General features: G+C 43.8%; 1 protein-coding gene across 3 annotated transcripts in view; it reads right to left on the reverse strand.

Annotated features, from left to right (window-relative positions):
• SCMH1 (Scm polycomb group protein homolog 1) overlaps window positions 1-21,609 on the reverse strand; it is a 434,218-nt gene that overhangs the window by 182,651 nt on the left and 229,958 nt on the right. For all 3 annotated transcript variants that reach the window (XM_077295619.1, XM_077295618.1, XM_077295617.1), the window contains exon 5: window positions 20,075-20,163. In XM_077295619.1, the coding sequence (XP_077151734.1) occupies window positions 20,075-20,163 (89 nt within the window). The remainder of the gene's footprint in view (window positions 1-20,074; window positions 20,164-21,609) is intronic.

Consider the following 21,609-nt stretch of genomic DNA (forward strand, 5'->3'; position numbering starts at 1 on the left):
GCGGCTCTCTGAAGTCGTTCAATAATTGGATCCAGGCTTTTTCAATCTACTCAGCCGTCCTTGGGGAAAAGTTTCCCAATCTATGCAGTAAATTGTTCCAACACGTCGACATCTTTCTCGAGGCTTACCGCAATTTTGGATGCCTCGCATGGCTTCATTATGAAGCCTTTAGGCAAAAGCTGGCGGTTCACCCTGATGTTAATTGGGGAGTGAAAGATGTTGGTTTGTGGATCAATCTTATGCTCCCCCAGAGGCACTATGCAAGCAAACTGGTGACTGAATTGTCTAAACGAGATGTTTGTTTCGCATACGAGTCTTTTTGTAAATGGAACAACTCTTGTCGATTTCGCCATGAATGCTCTTTCTGCGGAAACTCACATCCCATGTCAAAATGCTTTCGGAAGCAATCGTCACAATCAGCTTCCAGGGATCCTAATTCAAAGAGCACAGACTCCAGTGAGGCTGGAAGAAATGCTTTGGTGGCTAAAAAAATACCCAAATCGAGAGACCAGTAAACTCTTGTTCGATGGTTTTTCCCAGGGTTTTGCAAACCCGCAATTTGAAGGCACCGGTTATCACCTAGTTAAAAATTTGTCATCTCTAAATTTACACCGTGAAGTAGCTAGAAACACAATTTCTGAGGAATTGAAATTAGGTAGAATTGCCGGCCCTTTTTCTGTTCCTCCTTTTCAAAATTTTCTTATTTCCCCCCTCGGTTTTGTCCCAAAAAAGGAGGCCGGCAGCTTCCGTATGATACATCATTTGTCATATCCTCATGGTTTCTCTTTAAATGATGAAGTAGACTGTTGTGTATCCGCTTTTTGGGCTCCCCTGGTGGTTGCTGGTGGTACTGGTGACTTGTTTGCACTTTGCTGCTTCTGTTCACCTGCTTCCATCAGCGTTTGGGAGTTTCCTATTTAGCCTTGCTCTCCAGTCATTTCCTTGCCGGTCATCATTGTAACCTGAGCCTTCGGTTGCATGTTCCTGCTACTAGTCTGCTGATCAGCTAAGTGGACTTTGTCCTTTTGTTTTGTATCTTTTGTCCAGTTTGCAGTTTTTGTTATTCTCTGTAGCTGGAAGCTCTTGCGGGCTGAAATTGCCACTCCTGTGTCATGAGTTGACACAGGAGTCTTAAAGTAATTTCAGGATGGTTTTTGAAAGGGTTTTCAGTTGACCGTGAAGTCCTCTTTTGTATCTTTCTGCTATCTAGTAAGTGGACCTCTCTTTGCTAAATCTACTTTCATACTGTGTATGTCTTTTCCTCTTAACTCACCGTTATTACATGTGGGGGGCTGCTATCATCTTTCGGGGTATTTCCCTAGAGGTAAGCCAGGTCTGTTCCTTCCTCTACCAGGCGTAGTTAGTCCTCCGGCTGGCGCGTGGCATCTAGGAAGTCGTAGGTATGCTCCCTGGCTACTGTTAGTTGTGTGGTAGATTTAGCTCACGGTCAGCTCTAGATTCCATCACCCAGAGCTCGTCCGTTATTTTTTGTGTTCTGATGTTTCCCTGCCATTGGGAACCATGACAGTATGACCGGCCTGTGTTAAACTTATTGGCAGAAGAAAGGAGAGAAAAAAGAAGTCTGTAATTTTTTTTTATTTTTTTTTATTTTTCCCCTATGCTTGCTCCATAGTTGGATCAGTTGTATTTCAGCTCTAATTACAGCCTTTGCCTTTCTCTCCTTATAATCCTTGAATGGCTCTGAGCTCACCTGTTTAAAGATGGATCCTCAGAGTTTGGCTGCAGGTTTAAATAATCTTGCTACGAAGGTTCAAAATTTACAAGATTTTGTTATACATGCTCCTATTTCTGAACCTAACATCCCTACACCAGAGGTGTTTTCCGGAGATAGATCTCGGTTTTTGAATTTCAAATATAATTGTAAATTATTCCTTTCTCTCAGACCTCACTCCTCAGGAGATCCTGTCCAGCAGGTTAAGATTGTAATCTCTTTGCTGCGAGGTGACCCTCAAAATTGGGCATTTTCATTGGCACCAGGGGATCCTGCGTTGCTCAATGTGGATGCGTTTTTTCTGGCTTTAGGGTTGCTTTATGAGGAACCTAATTTGGAGATTCAAGCTGAAAAAGCTTTGATAGCCCTATCTCAAGGGCAAGATGAAGCGGAGATATACTGCCAAAAATTTCGTAAATGGTCTGTGCTTACTCAGTGGAATGAGTGCGCCTTAGCGGCAAATTTCAGAGAGGGCCTTTCTGATGCCGTTAAAGATGTTATGGTCGGGTTCCCTGTGCCTACAGGTCTGAATGAGTCCATGACAATGGCAATTCAGATTGATCGGCGTTTGCGGGAGCGCAAACCCGTGCACCATTTGGCGGTATCTTCTGAAGAGACGCCAGAGAAAATGCAATGTGACAGAATTATGTCCAGAAGCGAGCGGCAGAATTATAGGCGTAAAAATGGGTTATGCTTCTATTGTGGTGATTCTGCTCATGTTATATCGGCATGCTCTAAACGTACTAGGAAGGTTGACAAGTCCATTTCAATTGGCACTTTACAGTCCAAATTTATTTTGTCTGTAACCTTGATTTGTTCATTATCAGTTATTACTGTGGATGCCTATGTGGACTCTGGCGCCGCTCTGAGTCTTATGGACTGGTCCTTTGCCAGGCGCTGTGGGTTTGATTTAGAGCCTCTGGAAGTCCCTATACCTCTGAAGGGTATTGATTCTACACCTTTGGCTTGTAATAAACCACAGTTCTGGACGCAAGTGACTATGCGTATGACTCCAGACCATCAGGAGGTGATTCGCTTCCTTGTGTTGTACAATTTACATGATGTTTTGGTGCTTGGATTACCATGGTTACAGTCTCATAACCCAGTCCTTGACTGGAAAGCTATGTCTGTGTTAAGCTGGGGATGTCGGGGGGCTCATGGGGACACTCCTATGGTGTCCATTTCGTCATCTATTCCATCTGAGATTCCGGCATTTTTGTCTGATTATCGTGATATTTTTGAAGAGCCTAAGATTGGTTCACTCCCTCCTCACAGGGATTGTGATTGCGCCATAGATCTGATTCCTGGCAGTAAATTTCCAAAGGGTCGTTTGTTTAACCTATCTGTACCTGAACATGCTGCTATGCGCGAGTATATTAAGGAGTCCCTGGAAAAGGGACATATTCGTCCTTCTTCATCACCTTTAGGAGCCGGTTTTTTCTTTGTCTCTAAAAAGGATGGCTCTTTGAGGCCTTGTATTGATTATCGACTCCTGAATAAAATTACAGTCAAATATCAGTATCCGTTGCCTTTGCTGACTGATTTGTTTGCTCGCATAAGGGGGGCTAAGTGGTTCTCTAAGATTGATCTTCGTGGGGCGTATAATTTGGTGCGAATTAAGCAGGGGGATGAGTGGAAGACCGCATTTAATACGCCTGAGGGCCATCTTGAGTATTTGGTAATGCCTTTCGGCCTTTTTAATGCACCTTCGGTCTTTCAGTCCTTAATGCATGATATTTTCCGTGAATATTTGGATAAATTTATGATTGTGTACTTGGATGATATTTTGATTTTTTCTGATGACTGGGAGTCTCATGTTCAGCAGGTCAGGAGGGTTTTTCAGGTTTTGCGGGAGAATTCTTTGTGTGTAAAGGGTTCAAAGTGTGTTTTTGGGGTTCAAAAAATTTCCTTTTTGGGGTACATTTTTTCCCCTTCTTCTATTGAGATGGACCCTGTCAAGGTTCGGGCTATTTACGACTGGACGCAGCCTACTTCTCTGAAGAGTCTCCAGAAATTCTTGGGCTTTGCTAATTTTTATCGTCGATTTATAGCTGGTTTTTCTGGCGTTGCTAAACCTCTGACGGATTTGACTAAAAAGGGTGCTGATGTTGCCAATTGGTCCCCTGCTGCCGTGGAGGCCTTTCGGGAGCTTAAGCGCCGCTTTTTGTCTGCCCCTGTGTTGCGCCAGCCTGATGTTTCTCTTCCCTTTCAGGTTGAGGTCGATGCTTCCGAGATCGGAGCGGGGGCGGTTTTGTCGCAGAAAAGTTCCGACTGCTCAGTGATGAGACCTTGTGCGTTCTTTTCGCGAAAATTTTCGGCCGCCGAGCAAAACTATGATGTTGGTAATCGGGAGCTTTTGGCCATGAAGTGGGCATTTGAGGAGTGGCGTCATTGGCTTGAGGGTGCCAGACATCAGGTGGTAGTTTTGACTGATCACAAGAATTTAATTTATTTGGAGTCTGCCAGGCGTCTGAATCCTAGACAGGCACGTTGGTCGTTGTTCTTTTCCCGGTTTAATTTTGTGGTCTCGTACTTACCGGGTTCTAGGAATGTGAAAGCAGATGCTCTTTCTAGGAGTTTTGAGCCTGACTCTCCTGGGAATTCTGAACCTGCTGGTGTCCTTAAGGATGGAGTGGTTTTGTCTGCTGTCTCTCCAGATTTGCGACGTGCTTTGCAAGAATTTCAGGCGGATAGACCTGATCGTTGTCCGTCTGGTAGACTGTTTGTTCCTGACGAGTGGACCACTAGAGTCATCTCGGAAGTTCATTCTTCTACTCTGGCAGGTCATCCGGGAATTTTTGGCACCAGAGATTTGGTGGCTAGATCCTTCTGGTGGCCTTCCCTGTCTCGAGATGTGCGTGTTTTTGTGCAGTCTTGCGATGTGTGTGCTCGGGCCAAGCCTTGTTGTTCTAGGGCTAGTGGGTTGTTGTTGCCCTTGCCTATTCCGAAGAGGCCTTGGACGCACATCTCTATGGACTTTATCTCGGACCTCCCTGTTTCTCAGAAGATGTCTGTCATCTGGGTGGTGTGTGACCGTTTTTCTAAAATGGTTCATTTGGTGCCATTGCCTACGTTGCCTTCCTCATCTGAGTTGGTCCCTCTGTTTTTTCAAAATGTGGTTCGCTTGCATGGTATTCCGGAAAACATCGTTTCTGACAGGGGTACCCAGTTCGTGTCTAGATTTTGGCGGGCAGTCTGTGCCAGGTTGGGCATTGATTTGTCTTTTTCGTCTGCATTCCATCCTCAGACCAATGGCCAGACGGAACGAACTAATCAAACTTTGGAGACTTATTTGAGGTGTTTTGTGTCTGCGGATCAGGATGATTGGGTTGCCTTTCTGCCGTTGGCGGAGTTTGCTCTTAATAATCGGGCTAGTTCTGCCACTTTGGTTTCTCCTTTCTTTTGCAATTCAGGGTTTCATCCGCGTTTTTCATCTGGTCAGGTTGAATCTTCGGATTGTCCTGGAGTGGATGCGGTAGTGGATCGGTTGCATCAGATTTGGGGACAAGTGGTGGATAATTTGGAATTGTCCCAGGAGAGGACTCAGCAGTTTGCTAACCGCCGTCGTCGTGTTGGCCCCCACCTTCGTGTTGGGGACTTGGTGTGGTTGTCTTCCCGTTTTGTCCCTATGAGGGTTTCTTCTCCTAAATTTAAGCCTCGGTTCATCGGTCCTTATAGGATTTTGGAGATTCTTAACCCTGTTTCCTTTCGTTTGGACCTTCCGGCATCTTTCGCTATCCATAATGTGTTCCATCGGTCGTTGTTGCGGAGATATGAGGTACCGGTGGTTCCTTCTACTGAACCTCCTGCTCCTGTGCTGGTGGAGGGTGAATTGGAGTACGTGGTAGAAAAGATCTTGGACTCCCGTATTTCCAGATGGAGACTTCAATATCTGGTTAAATGGAAGGGCTATGGTCAGGAAGATAATTCTTGGGTAACTGCCTCTGATGTTCATGCCTCGGATTTGGTTCGTGCCTTTCATAGGGCTCATCCAGATCGCCCTGGCGGTTCTTGTGAGGGTTCGGTGCCCCCTCCTTAAGGGGAGGGTACTGTTGTGTATCCGCTTTTTGGGCTCCCCTGGTGGTTGCTGGTGGTACTGGTGACTTGTTTGCACTTTGCTGCTTCTGTTCACCTGCTTCCATCAGCGTTTGGGAGTTTCCTATTTAGCCTTGCTCTCCAGTCATTTCCTTGCCGGTCATCATTGTAACCTGAGCCTTCGGTTGCATGTTCCTGCTACTAGTCTGCTGATCAGCTAAGTGGACTTTGTCCTTTTGTTTTGTATCTTTTGTCCAGTTTGCAGTTTTTGTTATTCTCTGTAGCTGGAAGCTCTTGCGGGCTGAAATTGCCACTCCTGTGTCATGAGTTGACACAGGAGTCTTAAAGTAATTTCAGGATGGTTTTTGAAAGGGTTTTCAGTTGACCGTGAAGTCCTCTTTTGTATCTTTCTGCTATCTAGTAAGTGGACCTCTCTTTGCTAAATCTACTTTCATACTGTGTATGTCTTTTCCTCTTAACTCACCGTTATTACATGTGGGGGGCTGCTATCATCTTTCGGGGTATTTCCCTAGAGGTAAGCCAGGTCTGTTCCTTCCTCTACCAGGCGTAGTTAGTCCTCCGGCTGGCGCGTGGCATCTAGGAAGTCGTAGGTATGCTACCTGGCTACTGTTAGTTGTGTGGTAGATTTAGCTCACGGTCAGCTCTAGATTCCATCACCCAGAGCTCGTCCGTTATTTTTTGTGTTCTGATGTTTCCCTGCCATTGGGAACCATGACAGTAGACAAAACCCTATGCTCAGTATCCTACTCATCATTTCACGCAGCTATTGATTTGCTTAAAAAATTCAGGAAAGATGCATTAATGGCAAAATCTGATATTAAATCCGCATTTAGGTTGCTTCCTATCCACCCATCTGACTTTAATTCTTTGGGTTTTCATTTTGAAGGCCAATTTTTCTTTGATAGATGTCTCCCTATGGGTTTCTCCTTATCTTGTTTTTATTTTGAAAGTTTTTCATCCTGTTTACATTGGGTTTTAGAATCTAACACCCAGGATGCAGGTATTTTACACTACCTGGATGATTTTCTTTTTGTCGGTTCTCCCGCCTCTCGAAATTGCATTCAGACATTAAATAACTTCATCATGATGTGCGAACAATTCGGGGTACCTATTGCACATGAGAAAACATGTTTACCTTCGAATGTAATTGAGTTTTTAGGCATTACCTTAGATTCCACCAAAATGGAATGCAGGTTCCCGGAGGACAAAATTTTGAAACTACGCGACTCATTGACCAAATTTTTGTCTAAAAGGAAGGTGACTTTAAAAAGAATTGCAATCTTTGCTAAGCCTTTTGAATTTCGCCTTAAGCGTTATTCCAATGGGCAGAGTTTTTTCTCAACTGTTGTATAATTCAACGATAGGCCTTTCGTCCCCTGATTCACATGTTGGGGTTTCCGCGGATTTAAAGGAGGATGCCAAGATTTGGCTTTCTTTCATTTCAGGATTCAATGGTAAATCCTGTTGGCAATCCCCTTTTGTTTTGGCAGATACTATTTCCTTTGCTTTCGCTGCTAGCAGTAGTGATGGCTGCGGTGTTTTATTTTCTACTCATTGGTTTGCTCACCATTGGCCGGCTGGCTGGGTGGCGAACCATGTAACAGAAAACACAATGGTCTTGGAACTTTTTTCAATTTTTGTAGGTTTGTATTTGTGGGGCCACAAGATGAGGAATGCCAGGCTGCTAATTTTGTCTAATAATAAGGGCGTAATTTTTTCTATCAACACCCTATCTTCGAAGAATTTATGGGTCGCTAGAATGAATTTTGAGACAGCTAGTATTGGCTTGTTTAAAATTTAATATTTGGCTGAAAGCCAAGATGGGGACAAGTAAGCTAGTGTTTATCACTCATTCTCTCTGTCATCACCATTGGCCATTTTTTCGCCAACAGGTGCCCAACGCAGACAAGGAGGCAATGCCTTGCCCGCAGGAGATTTGGGACATAGTCCTGAACTAACACCTTATTTTATTGAACATTCATTGTCAGCGCGATCATGGGCCGATTATTCGGCTGTATGGCAGCAATGGATTACTTTTTGTAATTTGAATAATTTTAGTTTTATTATTTCCAGTCCGATTTCTGTTTTGAAAATTTTGGAGTTTTTAGTTAAAGGCCTGTCTTATTCGGCAGTAGCCAAATCCCTCGCTGGGGTATCATTTTTTCTCAAATTATTCGGGAAAGTCCCCTTAACGGTTTTGTTTCCAATAAAACAATTCTTGAAGGGTTTTAAACGACATAACTTCAAACCTGATTCCAGACGCCATATTTCCATACCACTTTTAAAAGACCTTTGCTTGTGTCTGCATAAAGTATGTATTAATGCCTCCGAAACCTTTTTGCTCTCATCAGCTTTTTCCTTAGCATTTTTTGGAGCGTTACGGGTTGGCGACAAGTCTCGACAAGAAAGGCCGAACCCTCTGAGCTTTTAATTTCGGATGTGACCTTATTTGATTCTTACCGTATATACTTGAGTATAAGCCGAGATTTTCAGCCCATTTTTTTTGGCTGAAAGTCCCCCTCTCGGCTTATACTCGAGTCATACCCAGGGGTCGGCAGGGGAGGGGGAGCTGTCTAATTATACTCAACTACTCCTGGCGCGGTCCCTGCAGGTCCCTGCTCCCAAGCTTCTTCCTGTACTGAGCGGTCACATGGTACTGCTCATTACAGTAATGAATATGCGGCTCTACCTCCCATAGGGTTGGAGCCGCATATTCGTTACTGTAATGAGCGGTAACGGTGACCGCTCAATACAGGAAGAAGCTGCGGCACTGAGGAACAGGGACTGCACAGCGCCAGGAGCAGGTGAGTATAACAGGGAGGGGGAGCGCTGCGCGATATTCACCTGCTCCTCGTTCTGGCGCCGCTCCGTCTTCAGTGTCTTCTGTAGTGACGCTCAGGTCAGAGGGCGCGGTGACGTGGTTAGTGCGCGCCCTCTGCCTGAACGTCAGTGCAGAAGACGCTGAAGATGGAGCGGTGCCGGAACAAAGTCAGGTGAATATTGAAAGTGCCGGGGGCCTGAGCAACGGAGAGGTGAGTATGTGACTTTTTTTTTATCTCAGCAACAGCAAATGGGGCAAGTGTCTGTATGGAGCATCTTATGGGGCCATAAAGTTTGTGCAGCACTATATGGCGCAAGTGTCTGTACGGGGCCATAATCAACGTTTGTGCAGAACTATATGGGGCAAGTGTCTGTATGGAGTATCTTATGGGGCCATAATTAACGTTTGTGCAGCACTATAGGGGCAAATATCTTTATGGAGCATCTTATGGGGCCATAATTAACGTTTGTGCAGCACTGTATGGGGCAAATGTCTGTATGGAGTATCTTATGGGGCCATAATTAACGTTTGTGCAGCATTATATGGGGTAAATATCTTTATGGAGCATCTTATGGGGCCATAATTAACCTTTGTGCAGCATTATATGGGGAAAATGTGTCTATGGAGAATCTTGTGGGGCCATTATTAACCTTTATGCAGGATTATATGGGGCATATTTTAATATAGAGCATCTTAAGGGCCATCATAAACTTTATGGAGCATTATATGGGGCTCCTGATTCAATATGGATTTTCAAAAACACTTAACCTACTGATGTCTCAATTAATTTTACTTTTATTGGTATCTATTTTTACTTTTGACATTTACCGGTAGCTGCTGCATTTCCCACCCTAGGCTTATACTCGAGTCATTAAGTTTTCCCAGTTTTTTTGTGGCAAAATTAGGGGGGTCGGCCTATACTCGGGTCGGCTTATACTCGAGAATATACGGTATTTAATTTCGTTTATCAGAAAATCTAAAACTGACAAATTAGTTAGTGGTTTCAGGTTAAAAATTGACCACATGCCTGATCCAGTAATTTGCCCTCTGGCCAACACCGGCAGATGGTTGCAATCGAGGCCTCATGTTCCTGGTCCATTGTTTATTCATTTGGATGGCACACCAGCAACTGTTTTTCAGTTTAACTCTATTCTAAAAAAGTGTCTACGTTTGCTGGGAAAAGAACATTTGAGGTTTACTTCACATTCATTTAGGATAGGAGCAGCTACGGAAGCAGCGAGATCCGGCCTTCGGGATTCTGAGATTATGCAGTTGGGCAGATGGGAATCGGGTAGATTTAAACTTTATGTCCGGCATGACCTTTATGATTACTAATTCTGAGTTTAATTTCAGGTCCCAAGGTTGTCTGGATTATAGGACATTCGTATGTGTTTTGGGCTCAGAAGCGGGCCAGCCAACGTTCATATTCAGAGAACCTTTCCTTCAGCCTTGACGCTGTGCAAGCTTTTTGGCACAGTATACGAGGCATCTCTTGGGAGAAGCTAGTTACCGAGTTTTACAAGTGTTTTCGGAATCTCCCTTATCCGGATATAGTTCTTTTTCACTTGGCAGGTAATGATCTCGGAAAAATCAAAACTCTAGATTTGTTGGCTATCCTTAGATCGGACATTACTGGTCTTAGACTAAGTGCACACGTTGCAGAATTGCCGCGGAAATTTCCGCGGCAATTCTGCAACTCCTGCCGCGGGTATATCGCATGCGGAATTGGCATGCATATTCCCGCTAAAAACTAGCGTTTTGCAAGCATAATTAGCTTGCAGAATGCTAGCGTTTTCCAAGCGATCTGTAGCATCGCTTGGAAAACTGATTGACAGGTTGGTCACACTTGTCAAACATAGTGCTTGACAAGTGTGACCAACTTTTTACTATTGATGATGCCTATGCCGCATCAATAGTAAAAGACAGAATGTTAAAAATAATAAAAAAAAAATAAAAATGGTTATTCTCACCTTCCGCAGACAGCCGATCTCCTCAGCGGCTTCTGTTCCTATAGATGCTTTGTGTGCAGGACCTTCGATGACGTCGCGGGACCGCGACGGACATCATCGCAGGTCCTTCACACAAAGCATCTATAGGAACGGAAGCGGCCACGTGCACCGCTGAGAGGCGGGAAGACTCCGGGGGCCATTGAAGGTGAGTAGATCACGATTTTTTATTTTAATTCTTTTTTTTTTTTACAATTATATGGTGCCCAGTCCGTGGAGGAGAGTCTCCTCTCCTCCACCCTGGGTACCAACCGCACATGATCTGCTTACTTCTCGCATGATGGGCATAGCCCCATGCGGGAAGTAAGCAGATCAATGCATTCCTAGATGTGCGGAATCCTCGCGATTCCGCAAATTTAATGAACATGCTGCGTTTTTTTCTGGAATGCGATTCCGCTCAGGAAAACGCAGCAGCATGTGCACAAAAAATGCAGATTGCATTCTATTAAATAGGATGCTTAATGTGAGCGTTTTTTTTGCAGTTTTATAGCATTTTTATAGCGAAAAACCGCGAAAAATCTGCTACGTGTGCACACAGCCTTAACCCCTTCATGACCCAGCCTATTTTGGCCTTAATGACCTTGCCGTTTTTTGCAATTCTGACCAGTGTCCCTTTATGAGGTAATAACTCAGGAACGCTTCAACGGATCCTAGCGATTCTGAGATTGTTTTTTCGTGACATATTGGGCTTCATGTTAGTGGTAAATTTAGGTCGATAATTTTTGAGTTTATTTGTGAAAAAAACGGAAATTTGGCAAAAAATTTGAAAATTTCGCAATTTTCACATTTTGAATTTTTATTCTGTTAAACCAGAGAGTTATGTGACACAAAATAGTTAATAAATAACGTTTCCCACATGTCTACTTTACATCAGCACAATTTTGGAAACAATTTTTTTTTTTGCTAGGAAGTTATAAGGGTTAAAATTTGACCAGTGATTTCTCATTTTTACAACAAAATTTACAAAACCATTTTTTTTAGGGACCACCTCACATTTGAAGTCATTTTGAGGGTTCTATATGGCTGAAAATACCCAAAAGTGACACCATTCTAAAAACTGCACCCCTCAAGGTGCTCAAAACCACATTCAAGAAGTTTATTAACCCTTCAGGTGTTTCACAGCAGCAGAAGCAACATGGAAGTAAAAAATGAACATTTAACTTTTTAGTCACAAAAATGATCTTTTAGCAACAATTTTTTTATTTTCCCAAGGGTAAAAGGAGAAACTGGACCAGGGACGTTGTTGTCCAATTTGTCCTGAGTACGCTGATACCTCATATGTGGGGGTAAACCACTGTTTGGGCGCACGGCAGGGCTCGGAAGGGAAGGAGCGCCATTTGACTTTTTTAATGAAAAATTGGCTCCAATCTTTAGCGGACACCATGTCGCGTTTGGAGAGCCCCCGTGTGCCTAAACATTGGAGCTCCCCCACAAGTGACCACATTTTGGAAACTAGACCCCCCAAGGAACTTATCTAGAAGCATAGTGAGCACTTTAAACCCTCAGGTGCTTCACAAATTGATCCGTAAAAATGAAAAAGTACTTTTTTTTCACAAAAAAATTATTTTAGCCTCAATTTTTTCATTTTCACATGGGCAACAGGATAAAATGGATCCTAAATTTTGTTGGGCAATTTCTCCTGAGTACACCAATACCTCACATGTGGGGGTAAACCACTGTTTGGGCACATGGTAAGGCTCGGAAGGGAAGGAGCGCCATTTGACTTTTTGAATGGAAAATTATCTCCATCGTTAGCGGACACCATGTCGCGTTTGGAAAGCTCCTGTGTGCCTAAACATTGGAGCTCCTCCACAAGTGACCCCATTTTGGAAACTAGACCCCCCAAGGAACTCATCCAGAGGCATAGTGAGCACTTTAAACCCCCAGGTGCTTCACAAATTGATCCGCAAAAATGAAAAAGTACTTTTTTTTCACACAAAATTTCTTTTAGCCTCAATTCTTTCATTTTCACATGGGCAACAGGATAAAATGGATCCTAAAATTTGTTGGGCAATTTCTCCTGAGTATGCCGATACCTCATATGTGGGGGTAAACCACTGTTTGGGTGCACGGCAAGGCTCGGAAGGGGAGGCGTGCCATTTGACTTTTTGAATGGAAAATTAGCTCCAATCGTTAGCGGACACCATGTCGCGTTTGGAGAGCCCCTGTGTGCCTAAACATTGGAGCTCCCCTACAAGTGACCCCATTTTGGAAACTAGACCCCCCAAGAAACTTATCTAGATGCATAGTGAGCACTTATAACCCCCAGGTGCTTCACAGAAGTTTATAACGCAGAGCCGTGAAAATAAAAAAATAATTTTTCTTTCCTCAAAAATGATTTTTAGCCCAGAATTTTTTATTTTCCCAAGGGTAATAGGAGAAATTGGACCCCAAATGTTTTTGTCCAGTTTGTTCTGAGTACGATGATACCCCATATGTGGGGGTAAACCACTGTTTGGGCGCACGGCAGGGCTCGGAAGGGAAGGCACGCCATTTGGCTTTTTGAATGGAAAATTAGCTCCAATCATTAGCGGACACCATGTCGCGTTTGGAGAGCCCCTGTGTGCCTAAACATTGGAGCTCCCGCACAAGTGACCCCATTTTGGAAACTAGACCTCCCAAGGAACTAATCTAGATGTGTGGTGAGCACTTTGAACCCCCAAGTGCTTCACAGAAGATTATAACGCAGAGCCATGAAAATAAAAAAAAAATTTTCTTTTCTCAAAAATGATTTTTTAGCCCACAATTTTTTATTTTCCCAAGGGTAACAGGAGAAATTGGACCCCAAAAGTTGTTGTCCAGTTTCTCCTGAGTACGCTGATACCCCATATGTGGGGGTAAACCACTGTTTTGGCACACGTCAGGGTTCGGAAGGGAAGTAGTGACGTTTTGAAATGCAGACTTTGATGGAATGCTCTGCGGGCGTCAGGTTGCGTTTGCAGAGCCCCTGATGTGCCTAAACAGTAGGAACTCCCCACAATTGACTCCATTTTGGAAACTAGACCCCCAAGGGAACTTATCTAGATGTGTAGTGAGCACTTTGAACCCCCAAGTGCTTCACAGAAGTTTATAACGCAGAGCCGTGAAAATAAAAAATGTGTTTCCTTTCCTCAAAAATATTTTTTTAGCCCAGAATTTTTTTATTTTTGCAAGAGTAACAGGAGAAATTGGACCCCAAAAGTTGTTGTCCAGTTTCTCCTGAGTACGCTGATACCCCATATGTGGGGGTAAACCACTGTTTTGGCACACGTCGGGGTTCGGAAGGGAAGTAGTGACGTTTTGAAATGCAGAATTTGATGGAATGCTCTGCGGGCGTCAGGTTGCGTTTGCAGAGCCCCTGATATGCCTAAACAGTAGAAACCCCCCACAAGTGACCCCATTTTGGAAACTAGACCCCCCAAGGAACTTATCTAGATGTGTGGTGAGCACGTTCAACCCCCAAGTGCTTCACAGAAGTTTACAACGCAGAGCCGTGAAAATAAAAAATCATTTTTCTTTCCTCAAAAAAGATGTTTTAGCAAGCAATTTTTTATTTTCACAAGGGTAACAGGAGAATTTGGACCCCAATATTTGTTGCCCAGTTTGTTGTGAGTACGCTGATACCCCATATGTGGGGGTAAACCACTGTTTGGGCACACGTCAGGGCTCGGAAGGGAAGTAGTGACATTTGAAATGCAGACTTTGATGGAATGGTCTGCGGGCGTCACATTGCATTTGCAGAGCCCCTGATGTACCTAAACAGTAGAAACACCCCACAAGTGACCCCATTTTGGAAACTAGACCCCCGAAGGAACTTATCTAGATGTGTGGTGAGCACTTTCAACCCCCAAGTGCTTCACAGAAGTTTATAACGCAGAGCCATGAAAATAAAAAATAATTGTTCTTTCCTCAAAAATTATGTTTTAGCAAGTAATTTTTTATTTTTGCAAGGGTAACAGGAGAAATTAGACCCCAACAGTTGTTGCCCAGTTTGTCCTGAGTACGCTGGTACCCCAAATGTGGGGGTAAACCACTGTTTGGGCGCACGTCGGGGCTTGGAAGGGCGGGAGCACCATTTGACTTTTTGAACGCAAGATTGGCTGGAATCAATGGTGGCGCCATGTTGCGTTTGGAGACCCCTGATGTGCCTAAACAGTGGAAACCCCTCAATTCTAACTTCAACACTAACCCCAACACACCCCTAATCCTAATCCCAACTGTAGCCATAACCCTAATCACAACCTTAACCCCAACACACCCCTAACCACAACCCTAACCGCAACACACCCGTAACCCTAATTCCAACCCTAATCCTAACCCTAATCCCAACCGTAACCCTAATCCCAACCCTAACCACAACTGTAACCCCAACACACCCCTAACCCTATCCGTAACCCTAACCACAAGTCTAATCTTAACCCTATTTCAAACCCTAGCCCTAATTCCAACCCTAACTCTAATTCCAACCCTAACCCTAAGGCTATGTGCCCACGTTGCGGATTCGTGTGAGATTTTTCCGCATGATTTTTGAAAAATCTGCAGGTAAAAGGCACTGTGTTTTACCTGCGGATTTACAGCAGATTTCCAGTGTTTTTTTGTGCAGATTTCACCTGCGGATTCCTATTGAGGAACAGGTGTAAAACGCTGCGGAATCCGCACAAAGAATTGACATGCTGCGGAAAATACAACGCAGCGTTTCTGCACGGAATTTTCCGCACCATGGGCACAGCGGATTTGGTTTTCCTTAGGTGTACATGGTACTGTAAACCTGATGGAAAACTGCTTCGAATTCGCAGCGGCCAATCCGCTGCGGATCCGCGGCCAATCCGCTGCCAATCCGCTGCGGATCCGCGGCCAATCCGCTGCGGATCCGCGTCCGATCCGCTGCGGATCCACTGCCAATCCGCTGCGGATCCGCTGCCAATCCGCTGCCGATCCGCTGCGGATCCGCTGCGGATCCGCTGCCGATCCGCTGCCAATCCGCTGCGGATCCGCTGCCGATCCGCTGCGGATCCGCGGCCGATCCGCGGCCGATCCGCGGCCGATCCGCTGCCGATCCGCTGCGGATCCGCGGCCGATCCGCTGCGGATCCGCGGCCGATCCGCTCTGTGTGCACATGCCATAACCCTACCCCTAACCCTAACCCTACCCCTAACCCTACCCCTAGTTCTAACCCTAGTTCTAACCCTAACCCTAGTGGAAAAAGAAAAAAAAATATTTTATTTATTTTATTATTGTCCCTACCTATGGGGGTGATAAAGGGGGGGGTTTATTTATTTTTTTTTTATTTTGATCGCTGTGATAGAACCTACCACAGCGATCAAAATGTACCTCTAATGAATCTGCCGGCCGGCGGGCGCACTGAGCATGCGCCCGCCATTTTGGAAGATGGCGGCGCCCATGATGGAGGCGGACGGGGACCGGGAGCCTCGGTAAGTATAAGGGGGGGGAGATCGGGGCACGGGGGGGGCGTCGGAGCACGGGGGGGGTGACATAGGAGCAGGGGGGGAGCGGACAGCAGGACGGGGGAGCCGGCAGGCGGACGGAGGGGACCGGACCCTATAACGGAGCACTGGGGGGGCGATCGGTGGGGTGTGGGGGGGTCACATTAGTGTTTCCAGCCATGGCCGATGATATTGCAGCATCGGCCATGGCTGGATTGTAATATTTCACCAGTTTTTTAGGTGAAATATTACAAATCGCTCTGATTGGCAGTTTCACTTTCAACAGCCAATCAGAGCGATCGTAGCCACGGGGGGGGGGTGAAGCCACCCCCCCTGGGCTGAAGTACCACTCCCCCTCTCCCTGCAGATCGGGTAAAATAGGAGTTAACCCTTTCACCCGATCTGCAGGGACGCGATCATTCCATGACGCCACATAGGCGTCATGGGTCGGATTGGCACGGGTTTTCATGACGCCTATGTGGCGTCATGGGTCGGGAAGGGGTTAAACAGGCTTTTCCTGGTACCTCTTGTTTTTTCCGAAATCATTCCCAGGCTATTATGGAGCAGAGGCAAATTTTCCTTTCTAAAAAAAATCCGGAAAAGGGTGAACAGAGATATGGCGGAATTTCTTCCTCTTATTAACGGTTTCTCTTTCAGACATGAAGACCTGGAAGGTTTCTTACCGGGTTTTTATAGAAATGACTTAATTCATCTGTCCGATATAGGTTTAAATATATTTAATCTGAATCTGCAGACAATGGTGGAAAAATGGCTGTGGTATGGTGGGGGGGGCCATGTCATTTTGAGCCATGGCGTTTGGAAAATCGCCCTTTATTAGGTGGATTGGTTTTATGGTGGTTAAGCTTTGGACATTTTAAGAGTTGATTTATTAAAAATGGTGTGTTATTTAACTTTAAGTAACCCAAAATAAATATCACGGCCATTTCTTCTTTTATTTGAATGAATGGGTCTTGTGTTGCCATGTGGAAATGAGTGACCTGTCCCTGTTTATCAGCTCTGTCTGGGTGCCTACCTAGATGCGGAGGTTGGCACCCTAAGAAACACGAGACTGGCGCCCCCGCTCGTGCGATGGCTGTCCCTGCACTCCTATTCAACCCTATTAAGACCGCAAGTAAGAAACAGAGGACCAGATGGCCTGTATTGACTATATGATGCACTACTAGATTAATAACAATGTGCACATAATAACTAGTAAAAGGGTAAGATGTACATATGTAACATAGAAGAGATTGTGCATTCAATCTAGATCACTCATAACTGATACAATTAGGGTTATAGATAAATATCTAGGTACCATAACAGCACTTCACTATAAAAAGATTCCCCACCTTCTCAATTTTCAGGGATTTAATAGGTGCTGACACATAATGACTCTAATAGATATTCCAGCGCCAGTCTCGTGTTTCTTAGGGTGCCAACCTCCGCATCCAGGTAGGCACTCAGACAGAGCTGATATATAGGGACAGATCACTCATTTCCACACATCGACTGAGTGAGCTTGTTGTGACATAGCAGCACTTTCACACCATCACTATCTAGATGTTATCAAACTTGGTGCGGTCAGTTGTTTTTTATGAGCTATAATACTGGGATATATATATATATATATATATATATATATATACATACATACACACACATCTTTGATGGAGGTATTTTGATGGTGGTATTTTTTTTAGTATTTTATTATTATTTACTAGTCAGTTTGAGGATATGGGGTATTTCACTCATTTTTATTCCCTATTATCTCTCAGCCCAGTGTATATAGGCATTTTTCACTGAGGGGGATTTTCTCTATTTTATCATAGATTTAATAATAAACGCTATATTTTATAAGAGGGGCTTCTCTTTTGGTAAGCTGAACACATATACCACCCTCAGCACACATTTCACCACACATACACCAACCTTGCCACATAAAAGTCGAAACACAATAGTCACCGCTCAAAACTCGCCACGTGCAAAATTCGTCACATGCAAAACTAGGCTCACGCAAAACTAGCCACACGTGCAAAACTCACCTCATGGAAAACTCGCCACGCGTAAAACTAGCCACACGTGCAAAACTCACCACACATAAAACTCGCCACGCGCAAAACTCGCCATGCGCAAAACTTGCTGCACACAACTTGCTACACTAACCTGTCACGTGCAACTCGACACACAAAAAGTTGCTACACGCATGTCGCCACACAAAACTCATCTCACAAAAGTCGCTACATGCATGTTGCCACACGCAACTCAACACACACAACTTGACACATGAAACTAGCCCTAAAACACACACAAGTCTGGTATTATCCTTCAAAAAAAAAATCAGATTAATAAGCAAACTACAAGTGCAACAAAAGTACCATATAGGAAATACGGCAGCTGTCCGTCACATTACCTGTCTATTATGTGTATGTGTGAACTAATATACACCCAGGGGGGAGGGCTTCCTGTTGGCTGGGGATTAATCAGGCTGCCAATTTAGCTTAGAAATACTGAGGTAAAAATACTGACCAAATAACGTGTGAACGAGGTCTAATACAGGAGGAGATGACACACAGATATATACTATATACAGGGGAGATGACACACAGGTATATACTATATACAGGAGGAGATTAATTACAGGTATATACTATATATAGGAGATGACATACAGGTATATACTATATACAGGGGGAGATGACACACGTATATACTATATACAGGAGGAGATGACATACAGGTATAAACTATATAAAAAAGGAGATGACACATAGGTATATAGAGGAGGAGATGACATACAGCAGGTATATACTATATACAGGGGAGATGACACAGGTATATACTATATACAGGAGGAGATGACACACAGATATATACTATATACAGGGGAGATGACACAGGTATATACTATATACAGAAGCAGATGACACACAGGTATATACTATATACAGGAGGAGATTAATTACAGGTATATACTATATATAGGAGATGACATACAGGTATATACTATATACAGGGGGAGATGACACACATATATACTATATACAGGAGGAGATGACATACAGGTATAAACTATATAAAAGAGGAGATGACACATAGGTATATAGAGGAGGAGATGACATACAGCAGGTATATACTATATACAGGGGAGATGACACAGGTATATACTATATACAAGAGGAGATGACACACAGGTATATACTATATAAAAGAGGAAATGGCACATAGGTATATAGAGGAGGAGATGACATACAGCAGGTATATACTATATACAGGGGAGATGACACAGGTATATACTATATACAGGAGAAGACATACAGGTATATACTATATATAGGAGGAGATGACATACAGGTATATACTATATACAGAAGAGATGACATACAGGTATATACTATATACAGGAGGAGATGACACATAGGTATATACAATATACAGGAGGAGATGACATACAGCAGGTATACACTATTTACAGGGGAGATGACATACAGGCATATACTATATACAGGAGATGACACACAGGTGTATACTATATATAAGGGAGATGACAAACATGTATATACTGAGGGGAAAATGAGAGGTGTGAGGTGAAAATGAGAGGTGTGAGGTGAAAATGAAAAGGTGTGAGTGCAAAATGAGAGGAGTGAGGGAAAATAGTGGATTGATCGGAAAATGACAGATGTAAGGTCGAAATGACAAGTGTTGGGGGGGAATCATAGGAGTGAGGGGGGAATGAGAGGAGTGAGGGGAAAATGAGAGGTGTGAGGGAGAAAATGAGAGATGTGAGGGGGGAAATAAAAGATGTGAGGGGGGAAATGAAAGGCGTGATGGGAAAATAAAGTGAGGTGCTATAACTAACCACAGATCTTTACTATGCCCAGGCAACGCCGGGATCTTCAGCTAGTATTTGAATAAAGTAACAGTATTTGCCACATAGAAGCACAAGATAGATCCTGAATCACGTCAGTTGTAATTGACTGAAGAGCTAGAGAAATTGTAGAATAAAAACATTATTTTGAAGAGAATAATTCCACTATACCTTGTGGAAGATTTTAGCTGGTGCCATCTCAGCTCCATTTAGTGTCTTCAAAAGGAACATGGGCCAGGAGGAGGCATTAAGTCTAAAGCCTAAAAACAGTTTTTTTCAACAATTACAAATTCAATGTAAATAAGATGAATTAGACTGCAAACACTGTCTTTGCACAAAAACAGACTAAAAGGGATTTCACCATGCATGCTATTTATACGCACATCTAGCTCTTTCAAACACAAGTCCAGCAATATGGCCAGTTTGTTCCTCTGTTAATGAGAAATAAGTGTTTGAATTAATATTAATATGCAAATGAGGCTGAAGATCAATGGTAGATCTGTCACTCCAGCTCTATTCCCCTCCCAGCATCACCTCCTCCTGCTTGACTGACACCCTTTATGCTGAGTGTCTTCAGGCAAAGGAGTAGTCAGTCATGCAGGAGGAAGCAGCGCTGGGTGGGGAATAGAGCTGGAGTGACAAAAGCTTCAGATCTTCAGCCTCATTTGCAAATCAATTAAAACACTGATTTCTCAGTAACAAAGGAACGCCATGTAAAACTACTGCTGGACTTGTGTTTGAAAGAGACACATGCACATAGAAATAGTTTTGGGGGGTGAAATCGTGCATACCGATTCCCTTTAATATAGACTTGGGTTAATATAAATTGATGTTAGCATTTACAGTGGGTACAGAAAGTTTTCAGACCCCTTTACATTTTTCACTCTTTGTTTCATTGCAGCCATTTGGTAAATTCCAAAAAAGTCCATTTTTTTCTCATTAATGTACACTCTGCACCCCATCTTGACTGAAAAATAACAGAAATGTAGTAATTTTTGCAAATTTATTAAAAAAGAAAAACTGAAGTATCACATGGTCCATAAGTATTCAGACCCTTTGCTCAGTATTGAGTAGAAGCACCTTTTGAGCTAGTACAGCCATGAGTCTTCTTGGGAATGATGCAACAAGTTTTTCACATCTGGATTTGGGGATCCTCTGCCATTCTTCCTTGCAGATCCTCTCCAGTTCCGTCAGGTTGGATGGTGAATGTTGGTGGACAGCCATTTTCAGGTCTCCCCAGAGATGCTCAATTGGGTTTCGGTCAGGGCTCTGGCTGGGCCAGTCAAGATCACAGAGTTGTTCTGAAGCCACTCCTTTGTTATTTTAGCTGTGTGCTTAGGATCATTGTCTTATTGGAAGGTGATCCGTCGGCCAAGCCTGAGGTCTAGAGTACTGTGGAAGAGGTTTTCATCCAGGATATCTCTGTAGATGGCCGCATTCATGTTTCCTTCAATGACAAACAGTCGTCATGTCCCCGCAGCTGAAAAACACCCCCATAGCGTGATGCTGCCACCACCATGTTTCACTGTTGGGATTGTATTGGGCAGGTGATGAGCAGTGTCTGGTTTTCTCCACACATACCGCTTAGAATTATCACAAAAAAAGTCTATCTTCGTCTCATCAGACCAGAGAATCTCATTTCTCATAGTCTGGGAGTCATTCATGTGTTTTTTAGCAAACTCTATGTGGGCTTTCATATGTCTTGC

Source organism: Ranitomeya variabilis, chromosome 3 (genome assembly GCF_051348905.1).
Source record: "Ranitomeya variabilis isolate aRanVar5 chromosome 3, aRanVar5.hap1, whole genome shotgun sequence".
In the NCBI taxonomy this organism is placed as follows: domain Eukaryota; kingdom Metazoa; phylum Chordata; class Amphibia; order Anura; family Dendrobatidae; genus Ranitomeya; species Ranitomeya variabilis.